General features: G+C 46.0%; 2 protein-coding genes and 2 non-coding genes across 4 annotated transcripts in view; 2 read left to right on the forward strand and 2 right to left on the reverse strand.

The window, feature by feature from the left end:
- The window catches only part of espn (espin), a 32,422-nt gene extending 21,770 nt beyond the window's left edge, over nt 1-10,652 (forward strand). Inside the window, exons 10-14 of the mRNA XM_076163489.1 lie at nt 1,374-1,492; nt 1,845-2,140; nt 8,541-8,624; nt 9,422-9,429; nt 9,726-10,652. Coding sequence (XP_076019604.1) covers nt 1,374-1,492; nt 1,845-2,140; nt 8,541-8,624; nt 9,422-9,429; nt 9,726-9,870 — 652 coding nt within the window. The 3' untranslated portion in view covers nt 9,871-10,652. The remainder of the gene's footprint in view (nt 1-1,373; nt 1,493-1,844; nt 2,141-8,540; nt 8,625-9,421; nt 9,430-9,725) is intronic.
- A 1,766-nt stretch (nt 10,653-12,418) lies between these two features.
- arhgef16 (Rho guanine nucleotide exchange factor (GEF) 16) lies at nt 12,419-22,144 on the forward strand. The gene is made up of 15 exons (XM_076163332.1): nt 12,419-12,641; nt 14,404-15,004; nt 15,341-15,392; nt 15,965-16,131; nt 16,539-16,595; nt 17,348-17,508; nt 19,111-19,263; nt 19,366-19,495; nt 19,595-19,669; nt 19,763-19,855; nt 20,060-20,211; nt 21,085-21,270; nt 21,567-21,637; nt 21,806-21,907; nt 21,986-22,144. The coding sequence occupies exons 2-15, from the start codon at nt 14,453-14,455 to the stop codon at nt 22,123-22,125; spliced, it is 2,091 nt and encodes a 696-aa protein (XP_076019447.1). The 5' UTR covers nt 12,419-12,641; nt 14,404-14,452; the 3' UTR covers nt 22,126-22,144.
- Nucleotides 13,618-13,699, reverse strand: trnas-gcu (transfer RNA serine (anticodon GCU)). Its single transcript has one exon. It is a non-coding gene; the product is annotated as a tRNA-Ser (tRNA).
- On the reverse strand, nt 14,210-14,291 carry trnas-gcu (transfer RNA serine (anticodon GCU)). The gene has a single exon. It is a non-coding gene; the product is annotated as a tRNA-Ser (tRNA).
- Nucleotides 22,145-22,717: the final 573 nt, after the last annotated feature.

The following is a 22,717-nucleotide window of genomic DNA, read 5'->3' on the forward strand; positions in this document are numbered from 1 at the left end:
TCATACATTGTTTTGTTTGTGCTTTCTCTAACTTTGCATAATAATGGTTAAGTTATTATCGACACTGACTGGGTGTTTGTTCTATGGTTGATTTGACTTCATTATTTATTGTTTTACTGCTTTTTATTGTAATTTCTATTTGAGAAACTTAATTTCTTTACATTTGGAATCATCTTTGCCTCAGTGAATCCTTTTGTTGAACTAGCGGGGAATGTGGCACAGCACCAGGATGTTTCATCGTCACATGACTTTAGTTTCAGAACACTTTGTTCCTTTGTCATTGTTTAGTAGATTTGTTCTTTCAATCTGCCTAAATTCGTCGGTTTGTTCACTATAAGCAGATTAAAGCTGATTGACATATACATTAGAATTTACACATTTGAACCTCAGTTTGCTGTGTAAATCTGTGTCAGGTGACCCTTTGGCGACATAGTGTCCCTCACCACATAGTGTCCCTCCTCCCTCTGTGCTCACTGGAGCAGATTAATGTGGACCCTCTGCTCCATCTCAATGTCCGCACGCTGCAGATACTAAAATGATTAGTCTGCAATTTTACAGTTATTTAGTCATCAATGATTATCAGGAAATAATCAGATCTTGATCACTGACTTTGTCTTTGGAGCATTTTGGAGATACAGGGCCTGTCTTTCATATAACGGGAGAAGTTTAGTTAGTTTAGTTAGATTTAATATATTCACTGTTGAAAGCAAATCTTAAGTACAATACACTTCTATTTAGGAATGCAGGAGATACGTTAAGCTTTTAACTTTAACCTTTGTGCTGTTGGGAGAACTAGCAGCATGGATCCATAAATGAACCGATATCTCCAGAATGCTACAACTTCTAAAAACAACAATGTTCAGATGTAAATTCAAATTTAAACTCAGAGCGTATTAATGTTCTGAATCTTCACTGTCCTGCTGAGACACATTGAATGGAGTGTGTTATTTGGATGAAGCTTAGTGTTATAAACAGTATTCATGTTTGAGAATATTGCAAACAGTTCATGTATTGGCTGCAGTGAGGATGTAGACACGTTGATTGTAAAGTAAACAGATACTACTTCACTCACAACTTCTGCCCCAAACTGGCTTCTGCACTCTGACCCGTGTGGTGAAACACATGTGTGAGTCACAGAGGGATCAGTACAGAGCCTCATCGAGCTCAGCAGAGGCTCGGTGCACCATGATAACCTCCAACATGCTCCAAGTCGCCATTGGCGCCTGCCAGATAGGATGAAATATTTAACACCCAAATGCCACCCAACCCGCCCGCCGCTCTCTCTTCTTCAGCGTATCTTTGTCTCTCTTTCTCTTGTCTCCCTCTACCCGAGTCTCACTTTTCTGCTCCACACTTTTGTACGCAGGCTCCAGATCTTTCAACATGATGTCCCCCACCGGTGACAATTCTGAGCTGCTGGCAGAGATCAAAGCAGGCAGGAGCCTGAAGCCCACGCCCCACAGTAAAGGCCTCACCACCGTCTACTCCAACAGCGGCAACAACGTAAGTCCACTGGCTCCAACCACAGAATGTACCTTAACATCACAACATCAGTCTTTTGTATCTACAGTAAACCAGCCGGATCTATAAAGGATAGAATTTGGATTATGGGATTGAAACATCAAAGCTGCTGCTTATCACTTTTATCAATCTTTATTTACATCTCCAGGGAACCACAACAAGTCCACCAGACACCCGTCCCTCCAGCCCACCACCCAAGTCACCCTCCCCTCCACCTCCACCTCCACCCAGCAATACCCCAGCCGCCGCACCCCCTGCCACTGCCTCCCCTGCCGCTGCCTCCCCGGCCGCAGCATCCCCGCCTGCCGCGTCACCACCTGCAGCCTCCCAACCCGCCGCCCAGAGTCCCACCCCGAGTCCAGCCCCGAGCCCGACCAGCCCCGGACGTGCCAAGACCGTCCCGCACTCCGCCAGCTTTGAGCAGCAGCCCTCCAACACGGTAGTCAACGGAAATGTGCCGGCAGGGGCGGACTCGGGGCGGAAGGTGAGCGTCGCCGACGTGGAGGCGCTGGTGCCCACTCACGACGAACAGGGCAAAGCCATCCCTGAGTGGAAGAGGCAGGTGATGGTACGGAAGCTTCAAGCCAAGATGCAAGAGGAGGAGGAGCACAAGCGTAAGGTAGGAATAATGTGGGAATGTCCATGGGAGCTTTTGGCGTGTTCAGGCTATCACGTTTGTGCTCATTTTAAATTTTAACATGGTCTTTAAAATTGATCAGATATGATTCCAGTTAGGAAAATGAAATGAAAGCACAAATGAGATAGCTGAGGCTTGGATTTGCGTGTGGGTTTTTGTGGAATGTTGAAGATTTTTCAAGGATTCTTTGTGCTGACGCATGATCAAAGTGTTGCTGCTTTTTCTGAATGGTAAACATTTACATGAGGGTGAAAGATCCAGGGAGGCGGGGAGATTAAAAGCTCACTTGTTTATTTTAGCGTCTGCGCTCTGGAGGTATGAAAACTGAAGCGGATTGTTTCTGGTTTGTCAAATGAGCTGACATTGCTACCTTTCTTCAGTAGAAACGTAACGTAGAGCCTGTATCATAATACTGTGTTCATATAGACGTGGTATTGCCTCGTACTCATACCTTGTTCTTAAGTAATCATGTTGTGCATCTGTAGGTGTTGCTGGCTCAGGCAAGACACAGCCGGCCAATCAGAATAGAGCTGTTTTTGAGAGGGCAGCTTTAAGAGACAGTACCAAACATTATTGAGAATAAGAACATTGGAGTCAGTGTAATCTGCATGTTCCCTTTAAGCAAAAGCACCTAGAGGATCATTGTCTGCTGCTGACACGCAATGAATGGTTCAGATTGATAAGATTATCTGTGTAAAGGCTCCCGTGTAGCATTTTAGTGATGAATACGTCACATAACGACTTATTCACTTAAAGGGATGCAGTTTGAACTAAACGTAGGAATTCTATGTTAACATCTTTTATCCTGACGTTGTTGCTGTAAGCGTCTCTGTGCATGTTCTTGGTTTCATATTCTTCAGCTGTGTACTGAGTTTGTGGTGCGGTGTGATGGACACGTGGCTGCACTGACGGAGCCTCGGTGTGGTCCGGTGTTTGCTGCTTGGTGATGGAGTTTTGCAGCTCCAAGTGGTTACATGCTGATTCAGTGGTGTGATGCTGGGCCCATTCACACTACAGGTCAACCAGTACTAATACTAACAAAAATAATCATAAAACTAAACATGGTGATCATAATAATAACTACATGTATAACACTTTTATTAAAAAGATACTCCCAGTATTGCATGCAATGCTATATTGCCATAAGATGCAACATTGCATGTAATCCCAATAAAAGCCTGATTTCATCTCTTTCACAGATTTTGTTTTTGCGAGCAAAGAGTAACTCGACACCATCGTTTAGTCAGAAAAACACTGTGGCACTGATCTCTGTGGGCTGACAGATTCAACTGTGCCACGCCTCTGAGCACGCCCAGTGTCAGGTCACCGTCGCTGCTGGGCGTGCTCAGGAGTGTGCTGTGTTGCACTTGTGGCTGTTTCCAATTGTGATGTAACGTTGCACCGCCGTGCAGGGTTACATCTTGTTTTGGTTGGGCACAGAGCAAAACTGCAACACTGCTGGATGTCAGTAAAAGCAGCATTTTCAGCCTCCAGGTAGTTACTCTAAACTAACCTGGAGCATAAAATAACATTTAACAAACTGAGAGCAGGACAATGCACCATCACACTGGTAACAGATCTGCAGTTTCAGGTGCCTGCAATGTGTTGTAAACCTGTAACACTTTGATCAATGTTACTCATCGGTATTAATATGATCAATAAGTAGGATCCTCATTACTTCAGGAAGGACATAAGTTTCCTTTGTTCTCTTTGACTCAAATCTAAAGTAGGTAGTTTGCTGCTTGTAATGAGGCAGTGCCATTGCACCACTAAATCCATGTAAATCCTGTGTGTGAAGAAGGATTTGCACTGAAACGTGTGTTCACAAGCGGACCTCCAAGCTGAAGGAATCCCCCCTCCCTCCCTTTTGTCTTCTGTTTTGGTCTCCCTTCATCTCTGATATAGTTTGCGGCTTGTGGGCACTACCAGCCTCAGGAATGGCACTACTCCCACGTCCACAATGCCATTTTGGGCCCATTCGGGGAGCTGATGACCGAGAATGACCTCATCCGCATTGAACAGCAAATTGAAAATCTGCAGGTCATGCACAAGGTCTCTGAGGTGGAGAAGGAGCTGGAAGAACTGGAGCGACAGCTTCACCAGCTTCTACCAGTTTCTGCTGCCCTCAACCAAGGCCACTTCTCCGTCAACCCAAAGCAAGTGCACGGCCAAGCTGAAGATCTTCCAGAATGGTGCAGCAAGATTTCTACCCTGCTAAAGAATATGGCCATTCTTCTAGCCACCCTGGGGGGGAAAGAGATCGACATCTTGGATCTTATATGTCCTGGATATTCTCCAGAAGTGGCAAAGAATGCAAACAGTAGTCAGTCCAGCACTGGAGGATCGGTGGCCCCTGCATTTATGGGAAGGTCTCAGTCCTTCTCCACAAGAGAGGATGTGGAAAACGAGATACGGCAGTGTGGCGTGTCAGTGAAAAACCTCAAGGCAAATTATGAAATCCAGAGTCAGTCACAGGCAGCAGATAACGGAGCCAACAGGGTGTACAAACGTAAGAGGTCGCTCCCTGTGGTTAGTGAGTCCAGTTATCGTCCTGAGACAACTGGTGAGGATGGAGCTCCTTGTTCGCACGAATCCAATACCAATGGACCTTTACCCTCAGTCGAGGAATCAAACTTACCTCTTGTTGAAGAGCCAGTGATAGTTGCATCTCAGGCCCCTCTGACACATGCTCCCTCTGCGGCCATGGCTCCTACTAACATTGAGCAGTTTAACCACTTTGTTTCTGCAGATCCCGTTCTAAACGACGATCAACTAACCAGAAGCTTGGAGGTGCAGACAGATCTAAGCTACGTCCAGGAATGCATTGAAATGAGGAAAGAGCGAATTGTCTTCTTGTTCCTTGAACACTGGAGGAAGTACACCCTCTCTGAATCATACCGGCCTAAATACACAAGGAAAGGAAACCAACAGGACTCAGTGTGGGATGACTACAACCAGTTCAGTGAAAAGATTTGCGGGGAGATGCAGAGTGAAGACGACAAGCTCCTGCTTTTTATGAAGTCAAAACAGGTGGTAGGAAACCTGATTGGACACTGGAGGACAATCATGAGCCAAGTGCCCACACGGCAGATCCGCAGGCTCAGTCGTGCCCAGATGATCTACTGGCCGGAACACTTCCTGCCCCACATCAACGGGTCTCCTGTCAGCTACGAGAGTCTAACTCTGGACCTCTTCATGCTTGGGTACTTCCAGCTGCTGGAGATGAACATGTCTCGCAAAGAACGCAAGTTCCGCCACCTCTTGTGCTATGAGATGTTTGACCGCCTCGGTACCCATAAATGGGAGGTAATTAGGCAGTTTCACAAAGAGATTATGGAGGAGATTGAGAGAGGGAAGAGAGACTGGTTAGATGGATTTGAAGACATAAAGCTGAAGTATTTTGGGGAGTCGAGTGAAGAGGGAGGAGTGATGACTGCTTCTATACAGAACATGACCCCTGACATGTCCGTTATGCCAATACAAGAGTCACTTCCTCCTCCACCTTCTCATCCTCCACCTCCTCCACCACCTACGCACACTGCACCACCACTTCCAAACACACAATCTGCTCCACCTGCACCTCCTTCGCACCCTGCACCTTCAGCCCCCCCATCGCCACCACCAGAGCCTGCTGCTGCCTCGTTGGAGGGAGCTGCCGAGGGGGGGGAGCTTTCTAATGGTAAATGTGACAGCACGGCACCACAGGACCCAGTGAAGGACGTCCCACCTGCTACCGTGAAGATAATAGAGGAGCCTCCTGTTGATAAACCTCCACCTAGAGAAGAACCTAATGAAGACTCCATCAAAGTCATCTACGAACTGAAGGAGTTCAGTAACGAGGAGATCATCAGATACATCGACCGCAGCTTTGCGTTCTGGAAAGAAAAAGAGAAGGAGCTCTTTGATATCTGAAATCTGGATTATTAGTCCACCAAACATCCAGCAAAGGAAACACCTAAAGAACCAGGCCTCCACAGTGGAGCATGCTGGGAGAGAAGGCCCATCTGAGGCAGTAGCTTCTCGGCCTTATGTCACTTCAGGGACTTAGAGCAAAGAGTATCTGCTCACCCGCCTGTGACTGTGCGAGCTTTACGTGAGTCCAAGTGGCTGAAAGGTTATGTTGTGATTTATGCTAAACTTGCTACAAATGTTCCAATTGGAGTTGGACGAGTCAAACGCGATGGATTGCCATGGTACATTGTTTCTAAGAAAATACGTTTTTCCAGGAAAAGATTAGCCACAAAAACTAATGTTTGTTTTAGAAAATCTTTGTAAAAAAGAAACAAATAAAAAGCAAAAACCTGACTTAAATTCAGCACGTAAGACAGACGCAGTGATGTCGTGTCTATGTCAGAAAGGCAGAGATTCTCTCCTGGAATCCTGTGACGCTTCCATACAAACCGATGCTTTGCTTTTGATACCCAGTGAGCAAGCTTCCGGGTATTTGAAGTTATCTTTGTTATCTGAACTTAAAAGGTAAAGAGAGTAGGTCTTCAGTGTTGGTTTGCAAGAGTTTACGGTTACGCAGCAGCTCCTCTTTAAGTCAGTGACCTTATAATTATGTATGTACAATGTGTTCCTTTCAGTATAGATTACAAAGATTATCGGCTTTGGTGCACAGATTTGTTACTCAGTTGGAAAAATGTGATTTTACAGCAACTTTGCAAATTCAAGCGCCCAGAAACATCAAAGTGTTTTTATTGTTTCATGAAGTCTGTCAAGATTTTTGCTACTGTATTTATAATTTTACACAGCTGTTGCTGAGGTCGTCGCTCGACCTTTTTCATTGTTTAATTTGTGCTCCGTGTTTATTTTGGTTTCTACACTATCTGTGAGAAATAAAGTTGGTTGGCCTTTTGTGATGACATGATTCCAGCTCGTCCTTCCTTTTTAATTCTACATCAATGCAGCATTTAAATTACTAAACTGAATTAGCTACATTGACATGAGCCTGTCGTGGAATAAAACCGAACTTCCACATAGACAGAGCCTCGGTGACACACTGAGCTCTTGAACGCGCCCTCGTCCACACTTGTCCTCGCCGTACTATTTCCATAGTGTCTCCAGCAGTGAGATTACCTTCAAATAACCCTCTTAGCGCCACCCGCTGTCACGCTCTCCACAGCTTACAGGAGCCGTAAGGAGGTCACAGTGACTCCTGATGGTCTCTCAGCCCAGCAGGGGGGCGGTCAGGTCACCTTCAAGGCGTTTGTATGGATTTGTGATTGTGTGCATTCAGCCAGTAAGAATTAGTAAATCATATCACATTTTGCATTTATTTTATTGTGGAGGGCCTTAAGATACAAGTAGAGAAAAAAAAAAGGTCAACACCAACAATCAGCTCTATCTCCATGGCAACCTTTATTTAAAATATTGGATGAACAGTGAAACCTTTTCCTTCATTATTTGAAAGAAAAATGTTTCGGTAGAATTGACTTTAAACGATTTTCAGGTAGATTTTGTGGTGCATCTGACTAACAGAGGACAGGGCGCCTTGCTCCCGTCTCTCTTGCTTGTGTCCACATGTCCTTTATCTGTCGGATCAGGAAGACGCCAGCTTACCATGTCAATAAATCCATATTTTTTTTTCTATCAATTAAAAGTTTCCAAAGCCACATTTGTTTTGGTTTGTTTGTTTTTTTCGCGTCCTGTAATTCCCAAGGGAATCATTAATAATTGACGGTGTAGATAATCTTACCTGGATTCAGTTTGGCGGGCGAGTGAAATGCTTCAGTCAGAGGAATGTGAAGGGTAATCTATCCACGTCAGGCGAAGAGCAGAAATCCAAGATGGCTGTCCTCTTTCTCTCCCCCGGCTCCACCTCTGATTACAGGCTGAGAGAGAGAAAAGGATCCGGTTACTGTGCGTGTCTGAGATCTCTTTATTTTATGTTAAAGAAACACGAGGAGACGCTATATTGTGAGCCGTGTTTGCTGCTTTGAGTGCATATTGAGCTAACAAAGGCCTCCTATGGGCTCTGTTTGCTCTCCAATGCTGGTTATCCAAAGTCAAAGTACAATGTGTGTGTGTGTGCCATGCTAATTACAGCACTGACACTGGAGTCATTATTTTGCATCGTTACTTAACATGACGAACAGCGAACCTTTAAAAAGGATCCCAGTGTTTAAGTTGCTTATTTACTTACTGACTGTAATCAATCCACTGATTATGGTGAATATGAGCGATTTGAACAATAAACTGAAATTACAAATAACCTAGAAACATAATCAATGATGCAAGTGATTATGATGAAGTCATTTAATTTAGCAAGAAAATGTTTTAATTCATTCATACTTTAAAAAAATGTTTTTGTATTCCAAGTCAGCCCAAAAGGTTAATTATAATTGTTATCTCCCTCTCTCTCTCTCTCTCTCTCTCTCAGGAGAACGAGGAGACAGCCCGCCTGGCTGCGCTGCCGGCCTGGAGGAGAGACATGATGAAGAAGAAGATGGATGAAGAGAAGTATGTCTATCTGCATATGTGTCTAAACCTCTCCTCTAATCATTTAGTATCAAACAGCAGAGGAAGTGTGTGTGTGTGTGTGTGTGTGTGTGTGTGTTTTGTGACATCCAGATCAAATGATGACTACATGATATCGTGTATTATAAGCATATATGTTTTGTATGTTGATACTGTTAGTGGCTCAACCTGTGTGTGTATTCAGACCTGCTCGTCTGGGGCTTTTATTTCGAAACCAGGAGCGTTTTCGCCCTTCGTTAGGTCGTGTGAGACCACCTCAACCGCACTCAGGTCCGGACCACCCAGGTGGGGGGGTCTCGGCCCGGCTGTAGTCGCTCGTTTGAGTGAGAAAGAAACTCACCTGCTGTAGTGTTTATGCTCAGAGGGAGAGTTTGATGATAATGTATCTGTTGGGTCATAATACGATAAATATCTCACCTGGTGCGACTGCAGAGGATGAAAAATTACCAAATTAAAGTGTCGTTGAACCAAACTCTCAGACGTCCTCACGCGCCGCTGATGCGCCATTTTGGATTGTGTTGGGGTGAAGGGGCTCGTGCCCCAGGTAAGGGTTTCCACTTCCTGTTCAGTTCTGACCAATCACAGAACAGTTTACAAGCGCGTGGCGTTAGTTTACAAATATTGGACCGCCGTGAAAAACACAAACATTATTCCCCGAACCGGAACAAAGTAAACAAGCCGCAGGTCTGAATCATGTCACCTTGTGCTGTAGCTGTTAATTCTGTTTAACATGTTGATCTTCATCTTCTTCTTCCTCTTTCCTCCTGCAGGCGCGGAATGGAGCAGAAAAAGTAAGGAAGAGTCCATCATTTGACTTTGACTCTGAGCTCAAGGTTTCCATCTAGTGGCGAAACAAAGTCATTGGTTTATTTTTAGTGTTGGGAGCTTTCTACAAACGGCCAGAAATCTACTTTTGGAGGTGCTTTAACTAATTTCCCAAGTTAAGGTTTCTGTTTGACCATTTGTTTGTGCTCCCTTGTCTCTCTCTCTCTCTCTCTCTCTCTCTCTCTCTCTCTCTCTCTCTCTCTCTCTCTCTCTCTCTCTCTCTCTCTCTCTCTCTCTCTCTCTCTCTCTTGTCTGCATGTAGAAAAGTGGAGGAGCAGGCGAAACAGGCCAAGGAGAAGGAGGAGAAGACTGAGCAAGAGCGGCTACGAACCCTCGGCTACGACGACACCAAGCTGGCCCCCTGGCAGCGGCAGCTCATTCTCAAGAAAGGGGACATGGCCAAATAGCCAACTTGGTCACGTCCCTTCCTCTGCCGCCACACACAACCCCCCTTGCCCCCATTCCCCCCTCCCAGAGAGCTCCTATCCTGCACCGCACACTGGACCGCGAGGGTGGAGGGGGGGTGGGCATGTGTCAGCTCACCTAACCTCCTCTTACGCTTTGGCCTCCAGAAACATCAGATGGCACTGTGGCCGCTGCTGTCCCACAGGCCTGTAAACTCAGTGGTACAACGCTCTGCCTCCCATCCAACGTCTCACGGACACCAGCGACCCCACACCACCTCCCACCCCACCACACGCTCTCCTCAATCGAGACATTTGCAATAACTACAACTAGAATAACTGAAACTTTCCCTTAGCATCACATCATATCCTCTAATGGCTCCGATTGCTTTACTTCCCTAACAGATGGATGTAAGATTCACTCAGACATGTTTGTGATAAATGGAGGGACGAAGCTTCTGGGCATGTTTGCCACGTGCCCCCCCTCCACACACACACACACACCCCATCCCCTTTATTAGCCACATTCATCACTGTGTAATGGTAAGTGGTGTGGGTTTTCCTTTAACGCTGACTCGCTGACCAACACACTCAGACACAGCAGCTCATCCCAGCAGCATGTGTGTGTTCTCTGGTTGGACAGAATCTCTCTGTCTCTATTGGCTTTGTCACTGTCTACTTAGCGATGGGATGTTTTGATCTGAGCTCGAAGCAGCACTGTCTGATCATTCTGGAACCCAAATGCTGGAACTAATCTGTGTTTCTTTAGTTAAGATTATTCTCATTTGTAATGTTGATATATGATATGCGATAGATTGTGTAGCTGTGCAAATTGAATTGAATCATCATTGGAGTAAAAGCTGCAATGATCCTGTTTCATTTTCTAATATATGCCCTAAATGTTGTGATCATGAATGTGAATGTTGTGTGCATGTGTTGCATAATGTGTATCATGCATGTTGTGATGTCTGACAAAGCACAAATAATCTGGTGCCCCGGAGTTCAGTAAACATACACACAAAGTGGGCGGAACCCTGCTAGGTTTGTATCTTTGCACATTAGGAACGGAACAGAGAGCAGCTGTTTACACCAGGCAGCTCCTCTGCACACTGAATACTGCAAAACTCCAGAAAAGTCGTCGGCCGTCCCGCTCTGGCCTTTGTCCCACTAACCTGCGGGATCAATCTTTGATGAGCAGCTCTGCTTACAGCCTGCAGGGAGCGCTCTCTGTCTGCCAGTCCCATCCTGAGGAGAGAAGCTACATGAAGGCCCCGCTGACGACATCACCTTTGATATTTCAGGGAGACAATTGCTTGACAGAATCTGCACAAGCATCAGGTAGAATGTGTAGCAGTTTAAATTCATAACGTCCCCCGGCCTGAATAGCTCCTAACACTCTAACCATCCTTCGGTTTGACACATTTTTGGACACGTTTAATCAATTTGGCCTAAACTCTGGGAAATCCGATGTTTTCATGTTTCACTCTTGTTAGAGCAGGAATCTGCACTGCCACCGACCTCAGAATGAAGCTCGTCTTTCTGAATGTGTAGAAACACTGAGGCATCCCCACATGAAGGAAAATATATGTTTACTACACCTAAGCTGGATGTACATTTTTACAAATGTAGCTTAACAAATGTGCACCTCATGTCATGGAGGGATATATGAATTCATGTTCATCAGATGCCATATGATGTTGAAATTGAAAATGATATAAACGTCATTGCCATTTGATTTTCTATATATAAAGTCTGTATATAGTGACCCTTTGTCGTTTTGTTGTTTCCATATTACATTATATTACACGTCTCAGCCTTGCTTCAATAGAATGTTGGCTAATTCAAGTGTAATTATATTTTCAGACTGTTAAAGATAAGGAAAATAAAAACTATAATCACAGATGTGTTTAGGGTGTGCTTGCATTGCCTCCATCCACATTCAACGTGTCTGAGGGTTATAATACTTTCACTTTTGGTGTTAGACATGGGCCTATTTAATTCATTAGTTACACCTATTTCAACTAATGGAACTAACAAGATGTTAATTTTCGTTTTTTTTTTATTGCGTATTACATTTTAAAGACGAAAAACAATAATAAGATAGAAAACAGCTATACTACCACGAAACACTAAACTGACCCGCTCAGTCCCGGAGGTGCAATACGTCCTATTAGACACCAGGGGGCGACAGTGACTATCGGTTGTTGAAGCAGAGTGTATACAAACAGCAGGTGGAAAAACTTTTTTGGAAAAATAAATAAATAAAATGAAACGCGAAAGTAACGAATGTGTTTTTTTTATTGATATGCTCGCTTTAAGTGCATAATAATGCGTTCCGTTCAAAGCGGAACGCTTGTACACAATTTCAACGCGTTTAATTTGAGCCGTTTTAATACAGTAAAATAATCCCGTGAACATTCAGTTAGTAAACTAAACCTCCAGATGTTTGTTTGTAACTTTGTTCTGCTTCTGCGCACTTGTGCGGTGTAACTTTCTTTCGTTCGGCGCTCACCTGTTGTGACGTCACCGGAGCAGATGAAGGGTCCCTGCAAGGAGGAAGTGAGAAGAAGTATGTGACAGAGGACACACACACACACAGAAAGAGAGAGAGAGAGAGGGAGGGAGGTAGAGAGAGAAAGAGGCGCACGCTCACGCATGCACACACACACACACACACACACACACACACACACATTCACCGGACAGCAGCTTCCATTAAACCTTGCGCCTCCATTTCTTCATCAATCTGCCGCTGCCGTCGCCTCCTCACGCAGGTAAGGACGCGGTTCGCTCGGTGGGTTGGGTGTCGCCTCACCCGCTTAGGACGCAGCGGAATGCGAGGCGGACATTTTTCTCCCTGTGCCTCCATAATCCCACTGCACAGGCATGAAGGCGATAAGAAGCGTATGAGTCATTTTATTCAGACATACATGAAGTTAAAGCAGAGGGTCGGTCCGCGAAGGGTGGAGTGGTGTGCGTGTGTGTGTCTGTGTGTCTGTGTGCGTGTGCATGTGTGTGTGTGACAGTTTGACAGAGTTGAAGCTTGTTTATTTGTTGACATGTATGGCGCAGATTTACCATAAGAACACAGCTGTAGTTTGGTCCCTGTAGTCTCAGATGTGCTGGTCTGTGTGTGTGTGTCTGTGTGTGGGCTGTAAGTGTAGCGTAGGAGTGAGCAGTGAGTCACGGGGTGAGTGTGTGTGTATGATATGAGTTATTAAGTGCCTGTATGGGACCGGGTCATGGGTCTGTAGTTTGATTCTCTCTGTGATGGGCAGATATGTGAGCGCCCCGCTGGAGGTCACCGCTGGTATTTAAGGGTCACCCAGAGGAGAGAGACTCATGTTCCCCCCCGACTGTGTTTCTGTAAGTCACTTAAATGTGTGTGATCTAAACTCTGCATCGCCCGGGGAATCTTTGGGGGTTAGGTTTCAAAATCGATTCTCAGTTCAATACAGTGATCACAGGCAGGCAACACTAGATCACTCTAAAATAACAAATATGGTTGCATACAAAGAACTTTGAGTGTATTTTGTATAATTTCACTGCAGCACTTAAGATTTACTAGAACTTTATAGTGAGCACTCATCCCCCATCTGGGCTCTGATACTCATTTCAGAAGCTGAGTGACTAAACTGACTCATGTCAAATTCAACAAATCATCTATAATTCAGTTTGTAGTGACTTGACTTCCAGTGTCTGTGCTCACTTCATGAATTGTCAAAGTGCCATGACACCAAAAGCCGCCCTCGACGAGGATGGGATTCGAACCCACGCGTGCAGAGCACAATGGATTAGCAGTCCATCGCCTTAACCACTCGGCCACCTCGTCCTTCATGCCCATATTTGGGAGGTGTTGTGGGGGCGACACTGGTGCAGCGTGTAGCAGCGTGTAGGAGAGGAAAGGAAAGGAGAGGAATGGAGAGGAGGGGAGAGCGGGAGGAAGGGAGGGAGAGAGAGAGGGCGAGCTCATCAAGTCCACACACAGCACCTACACACACTGAAGGCATTAGAGCGTAAGTCAATCAAAAGTTGAATGCAACGTAAAACAGAAGTGAAAAAAATGTGCTGTTGTTTGATTTCACTTCCTTTGACCTAACCCAAATATTTGTACAAACCTTGAATATGAAAGAAGAACGGGCATTAACATTTAGTTTCTCTGAGTTTGTGTGTGTTCATATCACACAGTGGGAGCAGCTGGGTGTAAAGTCTGTGTGCTCGTCTCCTGGAGTTCTTAAAGCGACAGGGGCACAATGTTTACATCCGGCTGGCTTTGGTTAACATTGGAATGTGTAACACGTTAACAGTGACATAAATTCACTCGGTGCGAAAACTGAGTTCCCGACGAGGATGGGATTCGAACCCACGCGTGCAGAGCACAATGGATTAGCAGTCCATCGCCTTAACCACTCGGCCACCTCGTCTCTTACGTTACCTGTGGACTCTATGAGTTCAGCTGAAGTTGGAAACACCTTATCTCCTGTGTATGTACTCACTGTTGCGTCTCTTTCTCTACTGTCTCCTCCCATGTTGTAGCTGCTGAAGGATCTAGTGGACAGGGGAGGGTCACAGGCCGGACGACATCATGTCTCACAGCCCATCAGTAAACTCTGTGGGTGACCAGGTGCCTCATATTTTGGAGAGCCAGTTCTCCACCGAGCTCCGAATAGTCGAGTCGGGCGATGAACTCTCACCCTCATCCGAGCCCTGCACCTCCTTGTCTCAACAAGATGAAGTAGATAGACTTTTGGTGACTCAACATGTGGTTTTAAGCACCAACAGTCCAGCCATGATGAAGCTCGGCACCCAGCAGCTCTTCCCAAAGAGCCTGGCTGCACCCAGCCGGCCCAAACACCGCCACCACACCACAGTGGTGACTTTCCCCGTGGGACTGGAGAACTCGGGCAAAGAGAGCCGGAGCCGTCACTCGGCTCAGGGGCCGGACGTGTCCTGGGACGATTATGACAGCGACGGGGACGGCTTCGCTCTGAGGACGAACCGCAGGAATAAATCCTACAGAGCAGCTGTGACCAGCCTGGACATTGAAGCCATGGCGAGGAGCGGTAAGGACACGCTGAAGCCCGTCAGAGAGAACAGAGCCATCAGCCCGAGTCCAGCTACCAGCCACGGCCGCAAGGTAGGATGAGATTTTAATACTCTGTGACTCACTTAGCTGTCACACCTCAGCTGTTCTTCATTCAGAACATCTACAGAGGAACAATCACAACAGGCCAGTTATGCAATCAGATCTCACTTCATCTCACAAACCAATCTGCTCCTTGCGTGGGCTCAGAGGTCAGAGGTCCGGCCGACCTCTGTCAAATTCTCCCGTAGTCACGGAGATGAGGACACGTTTGCACAGCCAAATACCAGACTAAGACTGAGACTGTATTTAACCAGAGTGAGAGACAGAGAGAGATTATTGTGCATTCCACGCTGATACACTCAGGCTGCTTTGCTGTCTCCCCTCCAGAGAACGCTGGGGAGAAGGAGGAACAAGAAGCACGGTGGATCCTTCAAAGATGGTACGTTCACAATGTGTCACTGTGTCCACTTCCTCAAAGCTGCCAGCAGAGATACAAATAGCTGGAAAATCACAACGTGCAGAGTCACTTCATTGTTTCTCTGTTCCCAAAGGACTGCAGGTTATCTACAGGGAGTCGTGTGTGTGTGTATGTGTGTGTGTCTCATCCCATGAATGAAAATGCTCCACACACTGGCCTGCATTTAAATATCTGATTTATCCGACTCATCCTCGCCTCCCACTCACCCAGCTCCTCGTCGTGTCCTGTGTGTGTGTGTGTGTGTGTGTGTGTGTGTGTGTGTGTGTGTGTGTGTGTGTGTGTGTGTGTGTGTGTGTGTGTGTGTGTGTGTGTGTGTGTGAGCAGGACTCATCCTGTCATTAGTTACAGTAACATCAGAGCCATTATTAACTCGGAGTGACTCACACCTAAATAACAACACACTCCTGCGTGTATAGACGCATAGATTCATTCAAGACGTTTAGCGGTTCATCCAGAAGTCTGGGTCAGGTGTGAACGTTGTAGGGAAAGAGATGTGTGATGCTGACCGTGATGTTTGTCCGTGTGCCGCTCAGCGACGCCGCACCTCTACCAGGAGATCCGTGAGCGCGGGCTGCACTCCACCAACCAGGATGAGCTGCTGGAAGACTTTGTGGTGGTGGAGGAGGTTCCTGTGGAGGACCAGGGCATCGTGGTGAAGAGCTACAAGCCCGCACAGCTCACCTGGAGCCAGCTGCCTCAGGTGAGCCTCCTAAGGGTGGAAACGGAGAGAACAGAAGAACAAAATACAGACGTCATCATTTGTTTCAGCACACTGATGACATACTATTATGTTTTACTCATCAAGGGTGGCAAATAAGCATTATTAATGCTGCCTTTAGTCAAAGTCAAGAGAATCTGACCCCAAACGTAAACAAGAAACATGGCCGGACGTGTAAATAAACGTGTGTGTGTGTGTGTGCCACTGTACGAATACATGAAACGTCAGCAGAACGATTTCAAGACACAACACAGCGGAACAGTGGAGGAAACGTTTTACACAGTAACTTTTCCAGTTTCCTGTTCTAGGTTCAAGTAAATAGTTCTCAATTTGGAATTTTTCCTTTTGTTGGATCGGTCTGACGGTGATGTTTATGTATTTGTGTAAAGGTGAAGGACCGAGGCATCCTGCAAGTGATCTCACCCCAGGAGAGGAAGAGGCAGGAAGTAAGTACAGCATAAAGTATGTGTGTGTGGGTGTGTGTGTGTGTGACTGGAAGACGAAAGAAAACCAAACTGTGTTTCTGGGTAAAGGTTCTCCCTCTGTCCGGATCATCGTCCCACTTACTCACTATTGGCTGACATCAACCTGTTCAAACCTGTTCAGCATTTGTTGCCCCAAGGCTTTCTGGGAAATGTAGGCAATCACGACCTAACGTGAACGTTACACAACAACAGACTAATGATATGGAGGGTTCGCCTGTGAGACGTTTCCTGTACAATCTGTCGGCTGTGCTGCACTGAGATCAGACCTTGTGTCAATAGCAAAGGTCTCTGTGTTCACTCAGACACACCCTGCAGTGTAATCAACCTCCACTCAGGTGCTGCCAGAGCTCTTAAAGCGGCTCACAGGTGTGCTGAGCTGGAGCTGCTTGTCTCACAGCACCAGAGACCCTCAGCAGTCACCAGCGCTGCTTTGTTATAGACGTAAAACATTTAAGTTGAAGTGGAGAATGAACAGTTGCAGTAATGTGAGGGAGACAGGAGGACGGGAGGTTTGATTGGCGTATCTATCTGAGTTTATCTAAGAAGTTATAAAGACAAATCTGTCTCCTGATCGCTGCCCTGGGGTTAAACTGGACACAGAGCAGCAGAAAATGAAACTATGGTAAATCATACTATATATGACGTTCTTTCTGACCTGTGCGCCCAGTGACCTTTGATCGTTGTGCGTGTGTGTGTGCGTGTGTGTTGGACAGGGCATCTTTGAGATCATCACGTCGGAGCACTCGTACCAGCACAGCCTGGGTATCCTGGTGAAGCATTTCAAGGACAGCGAAGCTCTGAGGAAGACCATGACGGCCACGGAGCATCACCACCTCTTCTCCAACATCGCCGTCATCCAACAAGTCAGCAAACGGTCGGCGCAGCACTCGGCTCTACTTTAACCCTCCTGACTAAATGAAATAAGATGAAACTCAAGGGTCAGACTTTAAAACAAACCACAAACACTGGGAAGAAAATAAATAAAATCACAGCAAGCAATAAAACATTAGATCATATTTATAAATACAAGAATAATAAAAAAAAATAGAAGAAATCACACAAAAACAAGGAAAATAAATATATATAAGAATGAATAATATAAAAATAAAATCCAGCAGAATATAAAGATTCATTTGTCTTTAAAGGAAATGCTATACAAGTAATAATAATCATTAATATAAAAATACTGAAAATGTTGAAGACACATACATACAAATTTTAAACATATTTATAAATGTAGGTTGTTAAAGAAAAGGATATATATATAAAAAGAAGTAATGTGAAGGAATTGAAAAAGGAATGTGCCATCATATCTACACCAGAGGGGAAAGAGTGTGTGTGGGAGTTTTACACCACAGAGATAAAAAATCTGTTGCACTCTTTGTGAGATTTGAGTGAATCTGCAGGTTCACTTCACTGATTTTCCCACATGGTTCCTTTGTGTTGAGGGCGGCGGTGGACGGAGGTGGAACAGTTTGATGTTTAAGTTTGGGGTTTTGGAGTATTTGCCCTGAGCGCGGCGTCTTTAGTATCCTGTAGGCTGCAGCGGCCTGTTGGAACACGCCGGACAAACTGGTTCTGCTGCTCTCTCCCTCTGAGCCGTGTTCCCAGGCTCTAGAATGATAACGTCCTGTGTGTTAAAAGTGAAAAGCAGTGTGTACTGTGTGTGTGTGTGTGTGTGGGTCACTCTGTTTTGAATGAAATGAGACGCTGTGTCAGTAGCAGTGGTTTGTGTCGGTGTGTAAAAGCTGACGTGTAAGAAGAAGATGTATCAGTTGCTGGAATATGACAGCTCTGACTATGTGTGTGTGTTTGTGTACGTGTGTATGTGTGTGTGTGTGTGTCTTTGCTTCCTGGGTTGGGCTGCTCTTTGAGTGTCATTTTACTCCCATTTTGTTAAAAGCAAAAGCTGAGCTGGGGCGGGGCTGCATTTGTGTATGAAGCTCACTAATAATAGATTTTCACAAAGCCTTGGCAGAATGAACAGTGAGAAGCCAACAGGTGATTGATAAGTTCTGAGCCTAGCATTGAAGTTCCTTACTCAGATGTCTTATTTATCTAAATTTTCGACATAATTTCCTGAAAACTCAACTGACTTCTGCCAAGTTGTTTTCTCAGCTGTCAAATTCCTCCATAGTGGATTTGATGTCAACAGACAGACAACAGAGGCCAAACAGGTTCCAGCTAAAATCTCTTTGTTGTGCAAAAGAGGGGAAAATCTGAGGCTCAACTCGCAGAGCTTCAGGTGCCTCTGACATTTTGTTTACATTTTTATCACTGAGCTTAGACGGGCGCAGTAAATAAAGCAAAAACACCTGAAGTATCAAAGCACATCCAGAGTTTGTCACAGCCCTTAAGTTGGGCTCATAACTTATCAATCAACACTATTTTGGCGTAAGATTAAAATACATTTGCACTTAAACTAACATCTTGTCTTATTTTCCCTCTCTCTCTCTCTCTCTCTTTCTCTTTTTAGGTTTTTTGAGGACCTTGAGCGCCGTCACCATGACGACCCTGTGATCCGTGACATCAGCGACATTGTGCAGAATCACGCTGCCCACCACTTTGACCCGTACATCGTCTACTGCTCTAACGAGACCTTCCAGCAGAGGACGCTGCAGAAGCTGCTGTGAGTAAAGGAACTTCAAAGTTAGACAGTGACGATGTTTGGCTTTGACCTGCTGGACTGACCTCTCCGCTCTCGCCCTTCTCGCCATCTTCCCTGTTTCAGAACCAGCAACATTGCATTCAAAGAGACCCTGAAGCAGATTGAAGGCAGTGGCGACTGTAGAGGCCTCCCCATGATCTCCTTCCTCATCCTCCCCATGCAGAGAGTCACCAGGCTGCCGCTGCTCCTGGATGTCAGTCTCAAACTTTCCTCCTCCTCTTGCGTTCACGTCGGCTCTCACGTCAGATCACGTTTGAAACCTTTCCTCACCTTTTCTGTTTCCTCCTTGCAGACGATCTGTCAGAAAACGCCAGACGACACAGCCGAGTACTTTGCGGCGGTTTGGGCGTTTCATGCCATCAGCAAGGTGACGATGAAGAATCTGTTTCTGATGATGTTTGATGTCATGGTTTAGTTTGATGCTTCTTACTGTTGCCATGGTTATTGCTCTCGTCAACAGCTGGTGGCTAGCTGCAACGATGGAGCGAGGCGGATGGAGAGGACAGAGCAGATGTACACCATCCAGAAACAGATGGACTTTGGTAAAATAAAGGTAAGATCCAAGCATGTGCGGCTCCACACACACACACACACACGCACACAAATACACACATTGCAGTCAGCTTATGGTGTGAATCGAAACAGAAAGGGTCAACCAGGACAAATCTAAGGACCATTTCTCTGTCTATGAAATGATTTGTTGATTCACAAATGTGTGTGTGTGTGTGTGCGTGTGCATGTGTGTGTGTGTCCTCAGCCGTTCCCTTTGGTGTCGTCGTCGCGGTGGATGAAGAAGCGTGGCGAGCTTTCCATCTGCTCTGAGGAGCTCAGCATCTGGAAGGCCTTCAGCAACAGGAACTACTACCTGTTCCTCTTCAACGACGTGCTCATCGTCACCAGGAAGAAGAGGTCAGAGTTCATGAGCTCCTGTTGCATTTCCACAGTTTTGACTGAAACAAGGGAGGAGATTTGAGGACGTAACTATTATGAATGTGCAGAGAGTTATAAGATGGCTGAAAGTCCGCTCCACGTGTGCCGGGTTTGTGTTTATCACCAAATGAGACCAAAGCCTCTTTTTGTATGTTGTGGCGCCATCTGCTGTATTGGAGGGTGCAGCATGGAAACAGCAGGAGAGCCTCCTCTCATTGCCTTACCTAATAGAAACGCTGACAGTTCATATTTGAGTTTTGTTGACTATGTAGAGATAGAAACTAATAATTGTATAGATTAGAGTCGTAATGCACTGAAACATGAACACAGAGCAGCAGAAACGGTGTTATTCCATCAACAAAAGGCTCTTAGATGAGAACAGAGCTGGTTTGATATCCGCTGTGTGTGTGCGTGTGTGTATGTTTCGGTTGATAGAGCAGATAAACACACAGATCACAGCCGGGGTCTCTCTGCGTTTCTCTCACTGATGCTTATTTCCATGGGCACTGATCCGGTCCAGCTGTGGTGGCCGAGGGGGGGGGGGGGCGTGAGGTCATCGCACGCACATTCCACTCCAGATTCTTCAGTCTTGCCTCCAACATGTCGGCCTGATGGAGTCCAGCTTTGTGTGTTTTTGATTCATAGAACCAATAACACACAAGATGTTCATCTGTTTTCAAAAGCGACTCCAGCCGAGTCCTCAGGTCGCAATATCTGAAGAATGCATCCAGTATGTTAGGAATGTGGCTGGAGGTTTTTGATACAGGGATGCTCTGATGCAGTGGCTCCTTATATGAAATGAATAAATGTCAGTATCTTGTTGTGAGAGCTTGGGGTTGTGTGTTGGTGCAGTGAGGAGAGCTTTGTTGTGATGGACTACGCCACCCTGGAGAACGTGCAGGTGGACGTCATGGAGGACGCGGAGGGACGGACGTCTTCGTCGCCCAAGAGCTCCCACGTCCTGCTGTCTTTCAGGCTGCTGATGAGCAAGAACAGCGACGGGAAGCAGGAGCAGATGACCCTGGTGGCCGAGTCCAGGTACTGCAGCTCTGAGCTCCTGTCACCGTGTTCACTCATGAATTCAGCTGTGATCCTCTGCTGTGGGACACGGCATCATCACTGACTGTCAACACTGGATTATTGGTTCTCTAGATTGATAGATGTGATTGTGATGTAACACAGCACTGGAGGCCCAATGTGAGGAGTCTAGCTCCCTCTAGTGACAGATCTCTACACTGTTCAGACAGAAATAGACAGAAGTTGTCATTGAAATGTATCACCGGTGCCAGTTTGGAGTCACATTCACATCGTTTCTCTCTGTCGTTGGTGCCCAGGGTGGATCGAGCTCGCTGGATGGTCGCCCTCACTGAGCACAAGCACGCCGGTGTCTTCACCTGTAAAGACGGTGAGTCAGCTAAACCTATTTACCAAGGGTGCATTAGATTACAGTGAATGCACCTCAGATCAAGCTCACCTAAAAAGTTCTTATTTCTGGTGATTAAAGATGACTGGAGTTGTTTGCTCCTTCTAATGTGACCATGAACCACAGTGTATTATGGGGGATGTGTTGCAGGTCTACCGCAGTGTGAGGCCACCAAAGCATACATGCCCAAAGAGCTGGACGAGCTGGGGCTGAAGCAGGCCGAGCTCGTCATCGTGCTCCAGAGAGAGGAAGGTGAGGTCACATCTTACATCGGTCCTGACTTATCCACGTTCCTTCACTGTGACTCAAACCGTCCCGTCTTTCCCCCAGCGTGGTGTTACGGCGAGAGGATGCGAGATGGGGAGAGGGGCTGGTTTCCTGCCGACTGTGCCACAGAGATCACAAACCCCACGGCCATGGAGAACAACGTGCAGAGGATGAAACGTCTGCGCAAAGAAACTAATGTTTGAACAACCAGATTTGATTTTTTTACCACCCAGGAAGTCCCAACAATACCACAGCCTGGAGCTAAATAGAGTTTGAGGTTCATTTTGTTTATTCATTGAGTATCAAACTGGCCAAACACCCCACAGGCATCAGAGCCACACACTGCAGGGCTTCTGTAACAATGAGGTGGAAGTTTGGACACTTGAAGGGTTTGTGAGCTCCGGTCCAGTCTGCCCACAAACCCCCCTTGTTAACTTCGCTGGGTGTGACTGATGAACCACACACACACACCAGTAGAGGGTTTTACCCAGAGAGCTGCAGAGGACAGACACACACCAGTAATGACATCACATGCAAAGAAGACTATGTTCAGTGCATTTATTACGAGTGACTTCAGTTCTAGCCAAATGTTTCCATTGCTCGTTTTATTACAGATATTGTCTCCATCGTGCTGCTGTGTGTGTGTGTGTGTGTTTGTAGTTTCCTGGAGCTACAACTACTAGAACATTTAGGTTCTGGGAAGAAACTGATGTCTATATACAGATTGAGAAAAGCAGTTGTCTAAATATAGGAATGTTTAATGGAATTTACGACTTTAATGAAATGAATGGAGTG

Source organism: Genypterus blacodes, unplaced genomic scaffold, assembly GCF_046128005.1.
Source record: "Genypterus blacodes isolate CSIRO-AG114 ecotype Tasmania unplaced genomic scaffold, CSIRO-AGI_Gbla_v1 ptg000131l_1, whole genome shotgun sequence".
Classification (NCBI taxonomy): Eukaryota; Metazoa; Chordata; class Actinopteri; order Ophidiiformes; family Ophidiidae; genus Genypterus; species Genypterus blacodes.